At 28.5% G+C, this 23,909-nt stretch overlaps 1 protein-coding gene across 1 annotated transcript in view; it reads left to right on the top strand.

The window, feature by feature from the left end:
- Positions 1-23,909, top strand: part of LOC142318827 (uncharacterized) — a 105,576-nt gene that overhangs the window by 62,474 nt on the left and 19,193 nt on the right. The window contains exons 10-15 of the mRNA XM_075355349.1: positions 1,289-1,417; positions 8,652-8,776; positions 10,729-10,874; positions 13,072-13,199; positions 15,948-16,041; positions 20,261-20,500. Of these exons, the coding sequence (XP_075211464.1) occupies positions 1,289-1,417; positions 8,652-8,776; positions 10,729-10,874; positions 13,072-13,199; positions 15,948-16,041; positions 20,261-20,500 (862 nt within the window). The remainder of the gene's footprint in view (positions 1-1,288; positions 1,418-8,651; positions 8,777-10,728; positions 10,875-13,071; positions 13,200-15,947; positions 16,042-20,260; positions 20,501-23,909) is intronic.

The raw sequence follows: 23,909 nt of genomic DNA, 5'->3' as shown, positions 1-23,909 counted from the left end.
GTATGCAGTAGCTTTAATAATAACTGTATTATAACAGTTATTAAAGATTGAGAAAATATTAGATAAATCACACATTAGTTTTGATAACTAATCATCGAGAGACTTGATAAGAAAATAAATAGTGTATATTAACCTGTAATGTAGTCTAGAATGTCCACATAACTTCATTTTAGATTTGTTACAAAATAATTGTTTACTTATTTTAGAAACTTTATGAACTGTTAAACCTGTTAATCTAGACAACTATTAAAAATTTTGTGGCAGACTATTAAAAATTATTCTCAATCTTTATCATGAAAGGTATAATGTAATCCATACTACATCATTGCCTTCTTTACTTGTTTTCCATTACATATGATCGTTTGCCAAAATCCATCTCCACAATTTTGCCTGAGGCCCAAGGTTACGAGATAGCGTTTTACAAGTAGATGTCTCCTGATAACTCATTTTTAACATGTTCAAATCCCATGAATCTGTATTGCAGTAAAAGGCATTTTTGTTTGGTTTTTCTGAACAAAAAACAATCTACTGTGTTTTTAAGTTATTAGCGACATATATTAATTGCAATTGTGCTGGTGGTTAGCAAGTTACCTTTTGATCCATTTCTTTGTTGAATTTGATGGTATTGACCCACCATACGCTGTACATTCATCAAGTATATTCATTAATGAGTCTCTGATCTTTTGTCAGATCCATTTGATAAAGAATGGATGTCAAGAACTCAATATCACAGATTTAAAGAATTGTTTGGAAAGGGTGGATTTATTTACAAAGGGGTGAATTTATTTACAAGTAGTCTCTATGAGCAAATATTAACATCTTGTTAAACTTGGTTTTATTATTTTTTTTAATTATGTTACAATTAGAAAATAAAATATACTTAAATACAAATCACAAAATATATGATATAACATTGTTATTTAGCTCATGTTATCATGAGCGAAGTACCAGTGTCGTATATTTGTGAGTATTGAAGTATGTACTGAATAATGTAACTAAATAATGTACATACTTATCATACAACAAAACCTTTTCTGCATGAGTGTAATCTCAGCAATAAATAAAAAATGAATCTAGTCTGTAATTTTCACTATAAAAATGTTCTAAATTAAAAATTTAATTTTGTATCACGTGGAATTCTATTTTTTCTATTTTGATCTTTGTAATTCCTATAAATTTAGATGTGACTGAAGAAAAAATTAAGGAAGTAGTCATAAAAATAGAAATTTTAATAAATTTTAAAATTAGCATTTCTAATTTTTTAAACTATATTTTTGTTTTGTTTTAGAATTATAGAGTATGAAAAAAGTGAAAAAGAGAAGTACATGGAAATAATAGAAAATTCTCAAGAACTGAAAGATGCTAAATATGAGTTAATCACATTACAAGAGACATTTAATGAAGAAGTTTCACGAAGGTAATAATACATTATTTACAGTATTGTCAATCCACTGTATCAGTAAAGATAAGTCATGTTAACTACTAGCTTGCAATAATTATCACGTCCACAATAAATTCTCATTTATTCATAAATGTACAAGAGTCAAAGAATGCAGTTTCCTATTACAAGTGCTGCTAATGTTGCTATACTTGAATGCTAGTTGGAACTACTAATCCCAGTCCTCTTATTTTCCTGAGCTAGACAGTTCAATACTAACTGTGATATGAGTCACCAAATGAAATTCTCATGTAGAAATTCACTAAAACTTTGTAGCACATAAAAACATTTCATCAATCTATTGAGGGTTAGTAGTGAGAATGGACAGAAAAAAGAAGCAGATGTCAAAAAAATCTTAGCTCGCAAGTGCATTTTCACGATTTTCATTGTACAACACTCAATGAATTAGAAAGAAATTTTAATCGTATGTATGCAACATATGTATAACCTCCTGCAAACTATAAGTGTGCAGGTAGTGGGCGAGTCCCTCCTAAACTGAGAGTTCTGTGTTATCCACTAATAAACATGATAGTTTTTTCAGATCTGGTAAATAAAGCATGTGTTCCTTCTGTTGGATTTTGGTTATTATAATGTAGAAATCAGTGCTACTATTAAGCCACTCCCAAGAAACTGAAAAGAACTATTCATAATACAAAGGAAGTCATATGATAAGAGGTTTGTGTAATTGGATGTGAGTGCCCGACCACTTAAAGACAGATAGAGATAGTGACTCGGTAAATCTGTAAAAAAAAAAGTCAAGGGAAATTCTTCAGTGAATAATCAGCTCTGCTCTGCCACTTTCACCTCCTTCCAGTAATGAAAAATCTTCTTTGCTAGCCATTAAGATCAAATAATTTAAAGTACATAGTGTGATATTGAAAATCAGAGCACATAAAATCAGAGAGAGAGAGAGAGAGAGAGAGAGAGAGAAAACACATTTTTCAAATATGTAAATGTTTAAAAAATAAATTTTTAAATGATACAGAAAATATAAGCAGAATGAGATAAAAAAATTGAGTAATACAAACCCCTGAAAAGTACTTAAATGTGAAGGTATCTCTGAAGAAAAAAGTTTGCCCAGAATCAGAAAAAAATTATTATATAAAGAAACTGATAATACTATTTATTACTCTCAAGCTTCTCTAAAATAGACATTTTTGCTTCAGACATAGAGAAAAATTATTTAATAAATTAAATAGTGCAAAAGATTGGAAAAGACTACAAAAATTCACTTGCCATAGGGCTGTATTCATCTAAACAGGTGTTTCTTAAAAGACTGAGTCACTCGTTTTTGAGTAACAGTTTTGTTTGATCTCAGACTGCCAATTTCAAAAAATAAATCTTCTATTTGAGTATTTTAATAAATTTATGATCTAAGTACTTTCATGATGAAAGTAAAAATCTTTTACTTTCACAAAAGAAGAAATCAAATGAAGCAGTTAAACCATGATATTTTATCCCTTTCACTCCTGTTGATCAAATAGAATTTGGTTTTTGGTTTCCTTTTGCAATTTGCATAAGTAGGATGCAGTAATATGGTATATATGATATTTTTTGGCCCTGCCACAACTGTGATATCTGGAAGTAAACACACACTTGGTACAACTGTGAGTATAGCACAACTGTGACATTCGGGAGTTTCTTAGAATCTATCATACATCAAAGGTCTTGGGTATCAATTGTTTGTAAACACAAATAACATATATTTTGTTTTAAAATTATGATTGGACAATCTATTTCACAATGTAATATTAGTTTAAATCAACATATTACACAATAAAAAAAAATAAAAAACAAATAAAATAGTAGTAAAGTATAATTCAACAACATTAATAGAATGAGAATAGCTTAAAAAAAAGTGTTTGTGATGGAAAATTCATGTTTTTCACTATAATATAATTTGCCAGTAAAATTAAAAATTACATGAGATTCCTTACTACTTAGATTCCTAACTTACTATTATGTAAAACTTCAACATGAAACTTAAAATGTGAAAAATCACATTTTTCACAACTGTTGTGCCTTCGGTTCATACACTGTACAGGTACTTTAGATCATTGTTCACTGGCTAGTGATCAAACCCATCATAATGTTTGTCTGCAAATGTTGAAGGTATGTAAACATTACTGCTACTTCAAGTTTTGGGAATGTTATTTACATATTCATCTAAAGTTTCTTGACATTGCCTTTTCCTCAGCCCATGAATCAAGTATTCAGATATTGCCAAATGGAAAAGCAAGAGATCTAGAACCTGTTTTTAGGAAGTGAATTTTTTTACATTCGAAGAGATACTCCATCCAACTATTAACAATAAGTGGTGTGGTGTCTTTGTATTTGTATCTAATCTGTGAAAGGAGATCTTCTGGAGCATTTGGAACATGCTTATTAGACACATTTTGACTAAGATGATCTGACAGAGGGAGTTTGTCTGTTTGCTGATACTTGTTCCTCTTCCTCATCTTCTGAATCCAACTAAGCTGCTGCTGCTGCTGCTTTCTGGAGAAAGATTGGATCTGGTACATATTCATCATAGGAATCACACCGCCTTCCAAATCTGAATTAGGGTCATGCAGAATGGAGATAATTGTATCATCATTGTACAGATTTTGCTGCCCTTCTGGAACACAAAAGAAAATATGCAGAAATATTTATTATTTGCATTGAAAAAGTTACATAATACAAAATAATTTAGAGATAACAGTAATTATAAATTTCAAATACATCTAAATAATGCACAAACTATTGTCACAAAATAATTAAATGGACCTAGAGAAATGCATCAATATATTGCCTACATGTAGTTCTAACATTCAAAGAAAAAAAAATGTTTTAAGACAACAAGAAAAGACAGTCTTTGACAAAAAATATAGTAAAAAAGCAGCCCCATAGCAAGTGAAGTTTTGTATCCTTTCAATTTTTCCATGATTTAATTTGTTAAATATTTTTTCTTTGTTTGAAGCAAAGAATTATGTTTTAAAAGACTTTTGAGAATAGCAAATAGTATTGTTTTAAAAATTATTTTTTAAGGTAATCTTCCCCACTTTTTTTGGGCGGGGATTGTATTATTACAATTTTTTTCAGCATTTTGTTTTTGTTGGGAGTTCGGACAAACAATCGTTTTGGATCTCTTTTTCCATTGTTTTTTTTTTTTACAGTGACCACTAACATTTTTACAAGGAAATTCAGTAGGGGTCCCGTGTAACCAATAAGTATAAAAAAAAATTACACCCGAATAACAATCAGGGAGTCTACTTATGTAAATAGTTGCCAATAAAATTTTCTAGAAGAAAAACAAGAAAGAAACATGATATAACAAAAATATCAGTCAACAAAAAAATTTCCTTGATGAATAATTTATATATTACTTGATTATTTCTGATATGAATTTAGAAGTATAAGATTAATATTATACATAAACAGTTGTACGCAACTCAACACTATAAAACATATACGTATAACTTATTGTATATCATTTTTATTTTTAATGTTAATCAGACAAGATTAACAAGCAAAAGTTATGTTTGAATAGATTATGTTGATTCTGTGTAATGATGAATCGTGAACGTATATCAACTTTTATTTTTGTTTAACCTCCGGGTCCACCGTTAAGCATGCTTCAGAGGATGAGATGAATGATTTGTAGCATGTGTGAAAATGCAATGCCTGACTGGGATTCGAACCCGGGACCTCCAGATGAAAGGCAGAGATGCTACCACTTGTGCCACGGAGGCCAGCACGTATATCAACTTAACCTTTCTTTCTTTTTCCTTTTTAGCCTCCGGTAACTACCGTTTAGATAATACTTCAGAGGATGAATGAGGATGATATGTATGAGTGTAAATGAAGTGTAGTCTTGTACATTCTCAGTTCGACCATTCCTGAGATGTGTGATTGAAACCCAACCACCAAAGAACACCGGTATCCACGATCTAGTATTCAAATACGTGTAAAAATAACTGGCTTTACTAGGACTTGAATGCTGGAACTCATGACTTCCAAATCAGCTGATTTGTGGAGTCGCGTTCACCACTAGACCAATCCGGTAGGTTATAATCAACTTAACCTAACCAAACATAACATAACCTCGCTAAAATCGTGTAATTAATGTTAAATATACAAGCCAGTAGACATGAATTTTGTGTAATAATGCCTCAAAAGTATCAGCGCCAGTTACATCAGTATATTGTCTCCAAATGGAGACTAGATAAGTCTCCAAATGGTATCTTTGTAAACTCCATTTTGTTGAGACTTTGCTGAGACCCATAACCATTCAATATTTTGTGTATGGGTTCTGTCTGTAGGATTTACAAAGTTGGATACATGATTGATGGTTTAGTGATTGGTGACTGAAACCTACTGTAGCAAGCTGTTCCATGTTGTAAGCTCGCCAGCAATCTGAAGAAATCGTTGTCCCAGGCTTAATATATAGCCTTTGATCGTCTTAATCAGCATTTCAGTGTCTCGATTCTGCTCTGGAATTATGAATGCCTTGTTTGTTTCTCAACTTATACCTCTGGAATACTATTCTTCTTTTTCCTGTTTAGCCTCCGGTAATTAGTATTCAGATATTACTTAAGAGGATGAATGAGGATGATATGTATGAGTGTAAATGAATTGCAGTCTTGTACAGTCTCAGTTTGACCATTCCTGAGATGTGTGGTTAATTGAAACCCAACCACTAGAGAACACCAGTATCCACGATCAAGTATTCAAATCCATTTAAAAATAACTGACTTTACTAGGACAAGTCTCTACTTCAGCTGATTTGGGAAGACATGTTCACAACTAAACCAACCCCCGGTAGGTTTCTTCTGGAATACCCATTAGTGTTGAAGCACATGGCCAACATTTTTCTTGGATTTAGTGAATACTGTCTTCATCTACCTTTACTATTTTAACCACAACCACCAGTTTTTTATACAAAATTCGTTCCATGGCTGACATACAAATTTCTCTACACTATGCACTAGTCAACTGTAGTTTTGTAACTCATATAAAGATGTTGTTGGCACCATTTCAAACTGGTCATCTGTTCTGTCAAACAGTGCAAGAAACGTAATGGTGTTAGAAACAGAAGGCGACTACCCTCGAACCATGTTCCGACTCTAAATTTTTTTATGACAATTTTTAGTTGTGCACATCCAGTACGCATATGGTTCAAAATACAAGTTACACTTGTGTTTGTTTTCACATAATTTCACTCCTGGTAATAGGCCTTGCGCTTGGAAAAATTGCACTGCTTGCTGCTCCTCAGAATTCAGTAATTCCCAAATTTCCATTTTATATTTTTATACAGACCTACGTGTTAAACTACAAGATAAATCAAATGTACAGCACACTATAATGATAAACTAAATCAATTATCTAAAAACAAATGTCTATTGATATTGATATTAGGAAATTTTCATCGTGTCGAGTTGCGTACAAAGGTTGTGTATAAATCTTATCTTATACTTCTAAATTAATATAATAAATAATGAACTAAGATAAATGATCCAAATTTACTAGAACAAGGAAAACACATAAAACAATTGGATTTCAGTATGGGTATAAAATGATTAGTACCTTTTTTCTTTATTCATCATAATACAAAAAAAATAATTACCTTATTATTATTTTTGTTAATAATTAATGAATAATTATTATATTACATAACTTTTTAAACTATCTTACTCATATGTGCACACATGCGCGCTCACACACACACACTTGATTGTGGTACATTTTCGATCTGGTAGATTGAGAGTGTACCTGATGAACCAGATAGCCTTCAGTCTACTAACACATACCCTGTTTAGACTGTGAATTCATGCAACATTTAGCCTTCAGTCTATTAACGCATCTACTTTTTGAACTATGGAAATCAGACTAATGGCTTTAGATACCAATGTTACCAGTTGATGGCGGATAAGGAGATCAGGTAGTGTTACATTGTAGAGGGAATAAAATTTTTTTTCAAAGATCTAAGACCAATCATTTCTTAATACAAAACTGTAGGTCTGATTACAGACTTTATATAACTTTATTTTGTGGCTTATATAAAAAAAATGCATTTTGGAGTCTTGGACTTGGCAGAGGGTGTGGCTGTGAAGCTTAATGTTTTTAATTTTTGAAAAGAGTAAAACGTGTTTGTAACCTCCACCATCTGAAAAAATATAGATGAAACATACATTTATATGGGAGAAGAATAAAAATGTTGGTTTCATATGTTGGTTTCATTTCATGCATGATGAGAAAACTGTAAAACATTTAAACATATCAATTAAAATAATAGTGAAAATAGCTTTTATATAAAGAAAAGCGCATTACAAAGTGATCGTTTATCATGGTAGTGTATGTTTATTTAGCTAATAAAAAGTCACGACCTTTATAAGAAGATTAACCATTTCTGTAAATATTCCCTGTTACAAACAGGAAGTTTAGATCATATTTTAACATGTTAGTATTGTTTAAATATTTACCTCCCACTTGATTTGTTAAAAGTACTCACTTGGCAAGTTGAGCAATGCAACTTTAATTTAAGTAAAGTGAAAACATGTCATTTTTTCACATTTACATCCTCATCGCATCATATTCACATCTATTCTTATTGCTTGTCATAAAATATATATTGTTCTAAAATAACGTAACTGTCGGACTATTTACACACTTAAAAAGTCATGCATGAAATATCTTATCAATTTCCAGTTTGATTCCATAAGTTGCATAAATTTGTGAATAATTATTATCAGGCTGTATTTTATGCAATTATACATATTTAATTATTCCCTTCTGAGGTGTGAGTGGGGTGAGTACACATTTCTTATAACATTGAACTCAAAAGATTTGGAATGTTAGGTCAAAAAATGGAGCTTAATAAGAAAGTGAGATATGATGTGATGAACAATGTGTTGTACAGATACAGTATACTTAGTTAAAAAAATATACAGTAAATATACATTTTTATATTATATTTAAATATATTAAGGATGTTGTTAAGTGCATATGGGTACAAATTATGTAACTATTTCTATTTCCCTGAAGTTTAAAAAATGTAATGAGCATTTCAACATTAAAAATTGGCATGTGTATACATCAAATGAAATTAAGCTATTTTTTACATTTTTTATAAGCTAAAAATTTCATTAAAGAAGTAGGACTGCTTAAAAAAATTAGCTTTTGAGAAATTCTTTATTTTTAAACAACATTCTATATAATATTGATTTATTCTTAGGGAGAAAACTTCAGCTAAATTGCAGGAGACAACTAACAGATTAAAATCAATGGAAGATAAGTGTAGAGCTCTTACATCACTAATGGATTCAGCAAAATCAGAAGTTCAAATGAAAGAGGTTGAAAGTAAGTGTTCTTAAAAGCTGATAATAATAAACTACCATACCAGTGGAAGGTTGACCAAGATTGCATTTGTTTGAATTTTTTTTTGTGGATAGGTAAATTTTTGATGAAAAAAAATTGAGAGAGACATATAAGTTTATAGGAATTACATCATATTAGATAAGCATAAAGATTTGGATGGCATTTTGGTGGGTTGACCCTTTTCATAATTTTACTTTATTTTTTTAATGAAAAATGTTTTCTATAAAAATGTACCTAATAAAACTGAAATAAATTTATAAAACTGAAATTCAGTTGCATAAAGGAAAATTCGGTTGTCAATGACCTTTTACTGTATTAAGTTCCTTTATGAATACTGAATTTAGGTAAAAATTTAGGAAATGTTGTACACATTATGTACAACATAGTTCAAATTAATGAGAACAAGCAGTATTTTTACAATAATTTCTTTCATTATATACAATCCTTGTGATCACTTGATATTTTCCCAACAACACTTCCACTTTCTGTGTTACTATTTTATGTTTTGAAGTTACAGTATTTTATTATCAAGGATTATATTTCACAATTTTACAAAAAAAAAAAATTAGTATCCACAATCAACAATTCACAATTGAAGTATACAAACTTAGTAAATGGATCACCATTCTTTTTAGCAACAGAATTCCATGGAATTCACATAATTGTAAAAATAACATTCTTAATTATTTCTGTATACAATGTATAAAACTACACTCCTCTAAAAATCACAGTTTTAGTTTAGAAGCAATAAATCTTGATACTGACATTTTTAGTTGCCATACCTAACAATCTACTGATGAGAAAAATAAAATATCTTTTTAGTACAAAAAAGTATAATTTGCCTCCAGCCAGGATTGATAATTAAAATTATACTAACAAGACAAAAAAAATAATAATTTTAATAATACTATTAATTATAATATCTCAAAAAGATGAGAAAAACTCAACCATTTGAAGATAATTTTCAACACACTTTTTAACTGTAACCTCCTTTTTAATCTCTGACATTGAAATCTCAATAATTAATACAATATTTTCAACAAAAATAATAAAAATAAATGAATGAATAACATCAAAATTAACAATAATATTAATTCTAATACTAGGACTAACTTAGGAATGAAAAACAGGAATATTAGAATGAAGAAAATAAAAATAAAAATTCTTTAAATATAATTAAAGGAAATAGTTAAAAATGTTTATTTAGCTAAAATAAAAAAATATTGAAATCATTTTTCCTAAATTAAAGAATAAAAATTATAACTAATTTAATTTTGACCTAAAATTAAGGATTAAAATCCCCATAGTCAATGGGGAATTAACATAATTAAGAAACATTAAAACCCACATGTAGATGTTTTTTGTATGAGGGAGTAAGTATGGATTTTTTATTTATTTCTTTTTGATAAGTTATAATGACTAGTATTAGTGTTATTATTTTTAAAAGCCCCCCCTCCCATAGAAAAAGAGGTAAAATAGAATGACTATTGCTAAACATTCTAAACACAAAGCTATTTCCATGGTAATAATCTGGTAGCAGTGTTTCCCTTTCAATGGAGTGGGAATTTTGGAAGAAAAAGAAATCCAGTTTCCTGATGATTTTATTTTAATAAAATCTAAAGAAAAACCTGAATTTTATAATTATCCTAGTGAGGCTAGGTTTAAACAAGGCATAATGGAGATAATGAAATTTATTAAATCTGTAGGTAAAATTGTTTGTTCTTCTGTGCGATTTAAAAATGTACTATTTAAGAAAGAACTGAGCTACTCAATATGTCACCTGATAATGTTTTATAATAAAAATATGCATCAGTGTTCTGCTTTTGAGTAAGTGTTTTGAACAGAGTAAGTATTCTATATAATAAATATTTATTTATAAATATTTTATTGCATATTCTATTCTATTATGTTAAATAATAAAATTTAATTTCAAGGTGCTGATAAAGAAAGAAGATTGACAGAAGAAATAAACCAATTAAATACTGAACTGCAGGCAAGAAAAGTAATGTTAAAAGTGGCAGAAGATGACATTGTTTGCACCAAAAATAAGCTTAATAAGTTAGAACTTCACATGAAACAGGTATAAGTTATTTGAACACTAAAGATTATTTTTGTCCTCTATACTTTTTACATTGTATTTAGAAGATAAAAGTTTTTGGTTAATGTGTTTGTTGACTGCAAGAAATTTTGAACTAACAATTTTTACTACTTAAATGGGTGGTCAGTAGTGTAAAAAAAATTGCAAAGAAAGAATATTAAGACGTTTTTTCAGAAGATTATCTTATGAAAAATTTAATCTTCTTATAATACAAGATAAAATTATTGTCTTGCATTATTTGAGAATAGTTCTGTTTTTTGGTCTTGTGTGGTGATTATAATAGTGTGGTCAGTATATACATAAGTGTTAGTAGTTAACTGTTAGTAATATTTTTTTTTTCTGTAAATATGAGTATAAATACATGGAAAGTGTTGGGCATGATTAATATACATAACAAACAAATGTAAATAATTTCTAACCCAGGTAGTGTGCAAAAAGGTCTAGTGCAGTTTGTGTGTTGCATTGTGATCACAACAAAATGTTTAATTAGCAGTAAATGCATGTTACATATAAAATGTATTTTCTATTAAATATAAAAATAAATACACCATTATATTTCATTCGATTCAGTCTAAGATTAGTTATTATGATAGGATCTGATGGTCTGGATTGGGTAGTGATTACAAATTATTGAAAAAAAATAAAAATTCTACAGCACATCAACATTAAAGTTAATTAAATTTATAATAAGTAATAAAATTGAATTACAAATAAATACTCAATAAATAAACAATAAAATACATTGATACTAGAACTTATGTTTTTTGAGGTTATCCATTTACTACAGCAATGGTACACCAGTACAACAATTGTACACATATATTATCTCTTGTTCAGAATATACAGAATTAACCAAAAAATGAAATGTTTTCTACTGTAAGTCTTCTTTTTACTGTAAGTCTTCTTTTTACTGTTTAAAAACACAAAACAAAACAGAATTACATAAAATTGTCAATAACAAAAAAAAACCAATGTTCACAAGACAGACAGTAGCACATTAAGAAAAAGAAAACACAGCTGACTCAAGACAGACGGTGACGACATTCGTACACAGCTCAGAACAATAATAATAAACAGCAAAACTGTGGTTTCCCGAACATCGCGTCCAAAACTGACCGACCTTGACCAAAACTGAACATTAGTTAATTTTTGTAAGTATGTCAGATTTCTAGGATGCTGAAACGCATCACAAGTATACATTTTTTATTCATTTCATAAAATGAATGGCAAATGCATTATGTACAACATTATTGAGTGATATAAATATACCCATAAATCCTTGTTTTAAGCTTCACTCTGTTCTATGTAGTTGTGCAATTAAAAAAAGCTAATATATTATATTATCAGCTCAGCTAATCTTATAGCAATCTTATCATGTAATTTTATTAATATTAAGTATGTATAATTGGCCAAAATGATGCAGAGTTAGGTAATAAAATGTTAGCTAACAGTAACATCTAGAAGTACATTATCAAAGGTGAAATGAAAGTCAGTAAAAAAAAATCTTCTGCAAATGTTTTCTTTATTTCATTTCTTGCAGTTTGGATACTGTAATCTCATCACAATAGGATTTCATAATTTTTGGTCAAAATTTTAAATGAAGATTATGATTTAAAATTTCTTTTTGTAATATTAATAATACCATCTTATTTAAAGAATATAAGTTTTTATTCTAGTTGGTCATACAAAAAAAATATTTTTGTAATATTTTGTATAGTATTTTTGTATCCATTTTCAATGTGGTCATCTACTCGTGCTAAATTTTGTGACAAGGGTTCGGATAAAATTTGACATAATCTTCAGCAACTTGTTCAACTAAACAATTTTTTACAATGAAAATAAGACAACTTGTGTAGTTGGAATGCTTTCTAAATGGAATGCTTTCAAATCTAAAAATGTAGTTATATGGGCATATAATAAACAAGATAAAAAATTTTGAGCATTTATTGAAAAGCATGGTTATGTAATTAATTGATAATTGAAAATTCATGCTTAGGTTTATTTTCAGTTAACTACCAGGAAAGTAACTTTTATAATAAGTTATTCGTTGATTAATAAATGTTGAAAACAAATTTGATTGTAATATTTATTTATTAAATATAAATTTTAAATTAATATTCTACAAATAATAGTGAGTAATATATATTCCATATGTTTTATACATATATATTTTTTTTAGGAACAAATGAAAGAGAGAGAAATTTCAGAAATTGAAGAACAGTTGAGAATGGATTTAGCTATAAGAGATGAACAGATAACTCAGTTACAAGAACAGATTAAAGGTTTAGTCGAAAGGAAATACCAAAAGTAAGGAACATTCCTTTAAAAAAAAATTTCTAGAATTTAACTCTTTCACTGGTAGCCCCGACACAGTGTAGGATCTGTTAGTTCAGTAATGCCACACACATTAATTTTTTATTTTCTCTATTATTATGGCACTAGAGCAAATATGGTTATGCAATAAATTATACTCTTCTTGCTCCTCTCTTATACTCTACATATGAGTTGTCAAACTCAGCTTGGTTTGTTAAAATTCTTCCCTCAGTTCCATAGCAAGAAAATATGTTGTACTATTATAATTATGGAGTGTACATTTATGTAGCTTATTGTATTTATTTCTATTTTTTTTAATTTTTAATGTGCAGTGACTTTGGGTTATGATACACATTATGTGGTGAAAGATACTTACATATGCATGCAGGGTTTTATAAATGCAGTCTTCTAATATTAAACAAGAATTCATGTCTGGAATCTATAGAAAAAACTGTACCCATCAAACTAAATTAAAATTCACAGGGTACCACTAAAGAAGAGATCAAGAATAAGAAGAGAAAGTGATGGATACTCATGAGAAATGATTTTCTTACTGAAGTACCAAAAAGGATGACAAATAATTCCACCCAAAAGGATATCCCTCTTCAGGCATTAACCATCCATCCTGCATATAATTTCCTGTAAGATGAACATACTCACCATTTATAATTTAAGCAGCACTAATAAGATGATTCTGCGTCAATCAATTCAAATATATCTATTGTTAGTCTTTCCAATAAGTCCCTGAGACGTATAAGACAAGTTTAATACATTTTTTTATGAATTCAGTATATAACAAATAAAATATTCAGATAAATTTCAACACTTTAAAAAAAACAATTTCACTACTCAGGGAGTTGGTACTTTCAGGAAAGGGACAATTTGTTGCCAGTTTCTCTATTATTAGTAAAGAATCAGATTGCTGCAGGAGTTTTCTAAAACCTATAACTGCTGCACTACTCTTTGCTTGTGGCAGATTGATTTTATACATTTAAAAAAAATTATACTAATTATAAAATAGTGAATAAAGTGCAAAAATAAAGCTATAAAAATGGAATGAATGGTACTGTCATTTTGAATAAATATTTAAAATAAGTATGTGAAATCTTATTTTACTTGGAAATTAATTTCAGTAGTTTTTTCAAACTGAAAAGGAAATCTATAGAAATGAGAATGAGGATTTCAAATATGTGTCAGTGTCTCCTAATCTACAATCTATACAGAAAAAAGTAAAGAAAATGAAAAACCAAAACTGTTACTATAGCCACATTAGAGGCAATGGGTAAGTTCTGGCTGTTGAGGATTTCGTAGATGCTTCTATTCATTTGTTGAATGAATCATATTTTACATTAGAAAATTACTCCCAAATTTGAAAATTAGAAATCCCTTAAGAAGCACATTCTCCTGATATTTAAGGGTATAAAGTTAAAGCTTTTAATACATTAATATTTTACATTAGAAAATTACTCCCAAATTTGAAAATTGGAAATCCCTTAAGAAGCACATTCTCCTGATATTTAAGGGTATAAAGTTAAAGCTTTTAATACATTAATTTTACACAAAATCGAACAAAAATCCATATTTTTGGAGACCAGTAGTCTGCAGACTATCTGAAATTTAATGTCTCAGGAAAAGATTTTTTTTTACCTGTGAAACATGGTATGAAAGTAATCAATGTATGAAATGTGCGTTGAAAGAAGAAATTGTTGAATTTCTCTATGTGGGTCAAAACTAATCCTTCCATTACTGAGGTCTTATTCAAGAAGTTGATGGAAGGAGAGAGGTGATTTAAAATTGAATTGTTTTGCACTAAAATTTACTTTTTTTTAATAACTTAATTAATTTAAGGAAACAGGAATTTTTTTGGATAATCATTAAATGTAAAATTTTATTTGCTAAGCTGGTATATTGAACATAAAAATCTGAGATTTCTCTTTCATAATTACTGATGCTTAAATATAAAGGAGCATAATACAGTAGATTATACAATTACACAATCTTAGATATTGTATAGTACTAGGACCATCTCTCCAAATTCTGGATCAAACACTTTCTTTTCTATAAAAAAACATAAAATGTACTTTAATAAAATTGTCTTTTCAAATGTTAATAAAATTGCAGAATGGCACAGAAGAAATATCAGTCTGACCATGGCAGTGATATCATTAATTCATTTTTATTACTTTTTTTAATAATTTTAATAACATTTTGACTGATGAAATTAGAAAAACCATGTAAATAGAGCAATAAAGAAAGCCTGTGATCAGATGCAAAAAAAATTTTCTGCATTGATTATTGTTAAAAATTGAAAATAGAAACTCCAGTTTATGTAAGTAAGTCAAGTGGTTTACAAAAAAAAAATACTATACTTCCTTATCAGTAGAGGCAAGGAAATTAAAGGATAAAAAAAAATATTTATAGATTTCCTTCACCTCTGAAGAAAAAACACTGAAAAACCTCACTCTGAAATACCGAAAGTCCACTCTTGGATTAGCCTTTCTTATCCAAGTGAGTTAAGTGAAGAGTTTAAGTGAAACTAATTTTTATATTTTTAATTCCTTTTTAAAAAGTTTGTCATATCACTGCTTACATATGAGTAAGAATTCCCATTTCAGTGACATATAAAAAATAATTTTATGTTGTATTTAGAATAAATTCAGTTAAAAATTAAATTAAAAAAATAAGAACATTGCCTAGTTCTTGAGGTTTTTGTTGCAATTAAAAAATAATTTTTTCTTGTAGAGAGCCTCGCAGTAAATCAAGAACCAGAGGTGTCAAAGTAGCAGAAAAGCCATCTGGGACTTCTTTCAATGAACGAGTGGCATTAACTGCTCAGGTAAAAAAAAAGTTAATTTTATAATACATAAAATTGTAAAATACAAGTTGCAATTGAAAAAGTAATAACATTACTTTTAATACTCACTTAATGATAAAATACATGCAGTTAAAAATATTTTATGAAAATTTTAAACATCAGATTGGTTTGTCAATGTGCATGCAGAAACCTTACCTAATCTTACATTTCACACCAATAACAAATTAGTACAAGAGCGAACATAATGTACTTTGTTTATAGTTTGTAAAAGAATAATAATTTAATATTTATAATTAAGATTTAGTTTTGAGAAAAGTAAAGAATGCCCAAAAACCTCAAGCATGGGAAATTATTAACAAAATTGGAAAAGGATGTACAGATAGAAAACTAAGAATGTTTCTAAAGAACTGATGGGATGAGAAAAATGATTACAGGTAAAGAAATTATAAGATAGGATTTTGAGAAAATTATTTCAAATAGAAGAAAAGTGTCAAGAATGATGAAAACTGTAGCAGCAACCTACAGAAAACTAAAAATGAATAAAAAATTGATCTCGAGTAACTTAATCAAGATTACTAGAAGATGAATTCAGACTACTAATTATTTAAAGAAAGTATATATGAAAACGTACATGGGAAAGATAAGATTATAACTAAGATGAATAAATGTATCAATGAAAAAAATTTTTCCTTAGTTGATTAAGTATAGGGTACACATAAATACAGGAAAAAAGGAGATGACAAACATGCAAAAAGTTTTTAGCGTTGGATAGGAAAGCAGCAGATGTGATGGATGATGAGTTATCAAGGTGAACTATTTAAATCCTTTATGTGAAAGAACTTGAGAAAATTAGTGCGTTGGCTTATAATAATGGAGCCTAACCTTAGGATTTCCTTAGGCTGTCATCTGAATCCCAGAAAACACAAAATAAGGAACTACTGCATAAAATGTGTATCTGAAACACACAAACTTATACATTTTATAAGCATTGAATAAATCTGTAAAAACAGTTGCTGAAAATCAGTATGTGCTACTTACATAAACTTCTTAGGAAGTGCATCATTACTGAAATGAGAAGTCTACTGGAATACTGTGTATGAAGCTGAAAGATGTGTGAAGACTGATTGTTGGCTCTCATGAAAAATTTTTATGTGATGAGCAGATAAAAATTGTATTCATATATATGAAAAAATTATAGTAAACTAATAATATTTAAAAAATAGAATTTATAAAACACTGAGAGAATAAAACTTCATCTTGGATTGCCATCCATAACTTATGCACACAACTTTTATTTACAGAGGGATAAATTTATATAATACTCAAAAAAATTTGGATCTTAAATCAAACAAGTTTCTTCCATGAACAAAAAAGGAAGAAATGTGATAATTATATAATTTACATACAAGAAAGAATTAAAAAAAAAATCATTAAATATTATTAAAGGTTTATATTGGTTCCCCTATCACAACTCAATAATGAACTTTCTGCATCTTTGCTGATAAATCAAGTTTCCCAATTATGTAACTCCTTTTGTATGGACTGTCTAATAAAATAATTTTGTTTCTATTTTGCAGGTAATGTTGGGCTACAACCAGTTTTTTTGATCTTCTAGTATTTATAATTCTCTAAATGCTACTTTTAATTCTTTTTAGTTTTCCTTATACATCCTTAATTATCACTACATTTATAAATTAATTTAAAAATGCTACATTTTTCACTAGTTCAGTTTTATTTTGTGTTCCAAGAGTAGAGGCCTATGCTCTAATAGTCAAGAATCGTTAAAAAGCTTTTTTGTTAATGTATTTAATATCAAACTAGATCATCCAGTCTGGAAATGTTTTAGGAAATTAAAACTTCAATGTGCTTTTTAAATTTATACTGTTACTGTTGTGATAAATGTCGGAGACAATTTATGTGTAGAAAAATTGTCTGTTTATCTTTCATCATAAGACATACTTTGACCTATAAGAATACCATATGTTTTAGTTACTATTTAATAAATTAAACATTTTTTATCGTTTTTTTTTTTTTTTTTTTTTTTTTTTTTGACAACTCCAAAATTATTTTATTTTCTTAGTGTAATAACGTGCACTATTAAGGCACATGCGCACGTGTGTGTATAGAAATTAAAATATTTTTCTTAAAAGATTAATTGCTAATAATTATTAAAAAAGGTTTTTTCAAAAGTATAATACAGTATAGTGCCGTTTCCTTGTGAAGTATTTTAATACTAATAAATTATTAATATGATCTAGATTAATCTAGAAAGTGAATCATATTACTTGAATATTTTATAAAAGCTCATTTTTTCATGCTGATTTACAGGTTTTCTATTAAAAAGGAAATTGCAAAAAGAGTATTATTAATGAACTGAGGTTAATTTAAGATCAGTTGTTCTCTTTTTCTAAAGTAAGAAGTACAAAAAGGCATATTCTAATTTTTCTTTAAAAAAATGATTCAGTAAATTAATGGAATAATTAAAAAATTTATATACTGACAGTCTGAATAACAAAATTATATTCAGTGTTCTGGATTTCTGAATCCATAGTCTTAGTAGATTGAAATTTTTCAGAGGGATTCTGTTTTTTTAAGAAATTGAACCTTTTAATTGGGTTTAATTGCAATACAAATAATACAAGACATATATAATAAAGCAAGAAGCAGAATGTCTGCATTTTGATTTTCTTCTATTCTAATGATAGAATTTTAATGATGAAAGCTAGGGACCTGAGATTTAAAAAATTATGTATATTTCTAACTTTTTAAATTGTTTTAATACTAGTTTCATTGATTTACTAGTAGTTAAATTATAAATGATATTAATTAGTTGTTTCACTAGTTTTAACTACTGTTTATGTGCTAGTAAATAAACATTTTTAATTAAAACTAACATGACAAAAGTATGTTACATATATTTTAAATAATAGAAAACAGTTAAGGATGGAACATTTGTACTGCTGAAGGAATTCTTTTCACAATTATATGAAAGAATCTAAAGTGATGTGAAAGCAAAAAACTAGAATGTAAGGTCGAGGAGAGTTTTGGAAAACCAGTTTGCAAAATATTTGAGGAGTTTGACTGTATGGTTTTATCTGAACTTAAAAATTGAGATGAAAAGAAATATTACAGCTGAGAGAAAAGGCTAATCTATTTAAAAACAAATTGCACTGTTGAAGATAGTGAAAAGTTAGTCAGTATGGAAAGTGTGTAGGAATCTTAAGGATAGTGTTATTTTTCCTAGTGAGTTCCTGCTCAAATTTAAACCTCAGCAGCCTTCGCCCTAGTAGGAGCACCTACTGTGTTCATTCAGAACTTAAACACACTAAAATTGTTGACATACAGATATGTCAAGTCTCCCTAAAAAAGGATATTGTTAAAGCAACTGTCCCCTTGCCCTTTAGGTCTAATAGATTGCTAACAGCCTTTTAAGAGTGTTGGCAAAGGGAAAAAGCTATAATTTTCAATATCTTTCATTCTGTTTAAATAACTTTTACACAGTACCTGTTGTTTCCTGATCAAGGACTGTATTTCAAAAACCAGAGAACAGGGTTCTTTATGTGTTATTACTATCAAGATATATATATATATATATATATAAAGTAATAAAAGTGCATATTTACATATGTAAATATGCCCTTAGATTTTATTCTTGTGCTAAGTTTATATGTAAACATGTATAATACATGTATATTTATATGTAATACATGTATATTAGTTATACATAACTAATGTATGTAACTAATGAATATTATTTAAAATATTTAAGGTATACAAAATAAGTAAATTAAAAAGAAATTTGAATTGTCCTGAATGAATTCAGTAATTAGTCAGGATTGCAAAACATGTAACAAAATTTGCAAATGACTTGGGTTTACTGTACTTGAACATTTCCTGTCCCAGTGGGCAAAATTCATCCTAACTGGTAAAGATGGAGTAGAACATCAACTCTCCACTATACACATAATCAAATAATTTGAAAAATTTTTATGTTATGTTGTTGTTAATTGTTATATTTTGAAAATGTTTACATTCTAGTGAGAAATATATTATATTTCTCAATTGAATATAGCAAGAAAATATAACATGAAATACATTGTTTTGAAATACATATAACGTGAAACAAAGTTAACTTTTTTGTGCTGTTAGTAAATGGTACATTTCCTATATTTATTAAATATATTTTATTTTATTAATTTAAAATTATTGATCAGAGATTGTACTTATTTTTTGTGCTAAGGTGGTGGATTTAGAAAGAACAGTTGATGCACTGGCCAAAGACAACTTGCAGCTGAATCAGGTATTAAATCAAAAGAATCTACAACTGGATCAAAGGGATCGTATTGTAAAAATGCAAACTGATGTACTGAAAATTCGCGATGAACTTATTTGGTTACTTAAGAGCAAGGAAGCAAAACATGAGGAAGATATAAAGCAGCTCAATGACATTATACAGGAGAGAGAAAATGCTATAGCAAAGGTAATGTCAGGCATCAAGCTTCATCAAAATGAAGTCCAAAATAAATGAGATAATGAGGCAAAAGCTGGAATAACATAGTAAAATTTAACAACCGTTAGATGTTCCTTCAACTAACCTTTTTTTTACAGAATTAGAATGTTACAAATACTGTAAAATGTAATATATTTTATTCACTGCAATATTTCTTTTACTCTTCTTGTATGAATTGTTGAAATATGATTCAGATGGTGTGTTTACATTAGTACAAAGAAGTGTTAAAAAAATGATCTTGAATCCATCAATAACTTAATTCAGTGATAAGATATATCATTTCTTATTTTATATGCTTTGTAAAAGTAATGGAAGCAATTTTAAATAAAAATCATAAAATGAAATAGCATTGACCTTTTATTCAGTTATTCCAAGAGTTTTTCAATAAAAAATATATAAATTTTCTTTCTGTAGGTGTCAAGAATCCAATAATGTTTTAGAATGCTTCTATTTCTTTATCTGAAAATGAGTCATTTCTGGTAGTCAAACAGCTTTGTAATTAATTAGATATTACATTACATAGATATAAAATTCTTTGTTGATTTTTCATTTAACAAAGTTTTTCATGATATAAAAGTATCAAATCTGAAAACAGTTTTCTGATTATAATAGTTAAAGAGTGTTAAAACTTAATAGCCATTTGCTGTCATTATTAATAAAATTGCTTTCTTGTTTCCCACTCTTTTAAAGAATTTTTTTATATTTCATAAACTTCTCTCTTACATCACTTACCTCTTTATTATCATATCATTCAATGTTGTATTAACATATCATTAAAGATTTTTAACCCTTGTTCCACAAGGCTACATTCTGGGCGCTCACTGTAAGGTTGTATGATATAATATGATGTTCTCAAAACTGTGCTATTTCTTGGTAAAATTACTGGTTTAGGCAAAAACAAATATGAACAAACTTAAACAAGCTCAGCATTTACTGGTTCCTTTTTTATTGAAATATAGCCAAAGAAAAGTCATTCATTGATGAAATCTTGCAACTATTTAAATATTTGCCTATCTGCTAAGGCAAGTTACAAAGCAGTTCTTTCAATGAACTGAAATGAATGGGAGCTTTTACTGTAATTTTGAATATAAATATAAATATAAATGAACTGATATAAGTATAAAAAAAGTGAATAAACATCTAAAAAAAAAAAATTAAATTGTAAGTTAAAAAAAAAAAAAACAGAATTCACTTTATAGCATTTAAAAGACTTTTCTCAATGAGAAAAATCTGTGTAAAATCATTTTATTCAACAAAAAATTGAAAAATAACAAGTAAAAGATTTATTTCCTCCACTAACAGAGTAGAAGTGGAAAAGAACACTTTAGGGATCCCACAATGTTTTTGTATTTAACATAAACTTTGCATTAGCATGAAGACTAAATAAATTTTATTGTAATTCTCTTAAGGGATATAGATAACAAAACTTGTGAAACTATGATCGGTGAAATTATAAACAAAATGGTGCAACAAACTCAGATCTGATTTGCAAGAATCTTCTCCCTATAGACAGTTTGCAAATAATTTTGCATTCACTCACCAAAGGCAGATTTGTCGCATTTCAGGCAGAGATGCTATATCCTCTTACACTCTTCCTCTAATCACAGTATGAACACCTCCTGGGTTTTCCTGGTGATCCATGGTTGGATGGCGGCTCTTTTTCAAAAACAATGGATGTGGCAAGAAAGTTGCCGATATTGGTTCAAAGCTTTTTAGGAACGAATTTATCATATGTTCTGATTTTTATTTGCATTCAGTTCAACATCCAAGACACTGTAAATATAACTCCTCATTGGCCACTGACTAATTATTCTTTACATTGTTTTTGCATGACATAATTTATCAAATATTTTACACCTCCTTTAGTGAGATTGTAAAATTCAATAATTCAAATTTTGAGATCTGGTAAAATGCATGGAAGATAGAATTCTGCATTTGTTTTTCTTGTACATGTGAGTAACCAGCATTTTATCATACATAAATTGACTTAAGCCAGAAGGAGCTCAACATCAAAAGAGGGATTTCTTGTTTATTTTTTCTCACTGTTAGAATGTGAGTTGGCTTTCTATCAACTTGCCAGCCAACTCCTTGATGAAAGCCAGTAACAGTGATCTTTCTGTTTAAGCTTTTTGAGTCATTACATCTAGAGTTAGAAATAAAACACTGGATTTGGTCCCTTTTCCTTCCCAATATACAGGATCCCTCCACAAAAATGTTTCTCCCACATAGAAATTATTTTTAGCCCATAATTGTCTGCCCATTCAAAATGTATATTCCCCAAATTCAGAAGGGTTTCATCAATAGTTAAATACTCTGACTGTAATGTTGTTTACAATTCTGTTTCTTCATTTTGAGAAATAAGTTTTCTCAAAATGCAGTGAATTTAATCTTTTCTTTCTTGCTTCACATGTAATTTTAGAATATATATTGTCAATAATGGTCATTGCTCATAAACAATATAAATATTTCAAATACTTGAGCAAGTCCACTTGCAGCTTCTTTTGGTCCTGGAAGGTGAGAAATAATGTTTTCTTTTGTGTTGTTGAATAGACACTCCAAATAGTTTTACCAACCTTTCTCAGCATAAATTTTTGTCAACATCGTCCAGTGTAACTTGTTCTACATCATATTCATGATGTAGAATAATGGTAATATAATCATTTTTTAATTTTCCATGCCATGATTATCATTAATGTCAATATCTGATAAATCATTTCCAGATGGTGAGGAGGTATCTGGAACACAATTATTTGATAAAATTTTGTCCATTTTGCTACAGGTAACACCAATATCAGTGCCCTTGTTTCATCCAACACCTCCTATTGACACTTATAATGAATTTCATCTGATATATATTTACTTGGATTAGTCATAATACTTGGAAAGAAAATGAGCTGTCATAAAATCATCCTTGATAGAAATAGAAAAAATGTGACTAAATCATAAGGCTGTGTTGTATGAAATACAGCTTCAACCTTGTTCTGAAAGCATGCAAATTAAGAAGACAATGTGTTGCAATACTCATGCAGAGTAATTCATGCAACTCCTTACTGCAACTGCATCCCTTTTGGTGTGTGCACAGGTCAATGAATGTGTGTCTCATATGACACAGCCTTGAGGAACAAGGATTAAATATAATCATCAAAGATCGTTAAAAAATGTTTTTGATTGACATAAATAATAGGAAAATTATCAAATATAATTAAATGAAAAGGATCTTGATAATTTAGATAAATTAAATGCTTATAAGTTTAAAAAAAAATCTGTAATTAGTAACAACTGAACGTAGTAAAAGTGGTAGTTATCAGGAAGGGTTCTATACAAAATACTACACATCCTTATTACCTGATTATTCCATAACCTAGAAATCTCTGGAGTA

The sequence above is a fragment of the Lycorma delicatula genome, chromosome 2 (genome assembly GCF_047948215.1).
Source record: "Lycorma delicatula isolate Av1 chromosome 2, ASM4794821v1, whole genome shotgun sequence".
NCBI lineage: Eukaryota > Metazoa > Arthropoda > Insecta > Hemiptera > Fulgoridae > Lycorma > Lycorma delicatula.
This window is presented reverse-complemented; position numbering and strand designations above follow the sequence as displayed.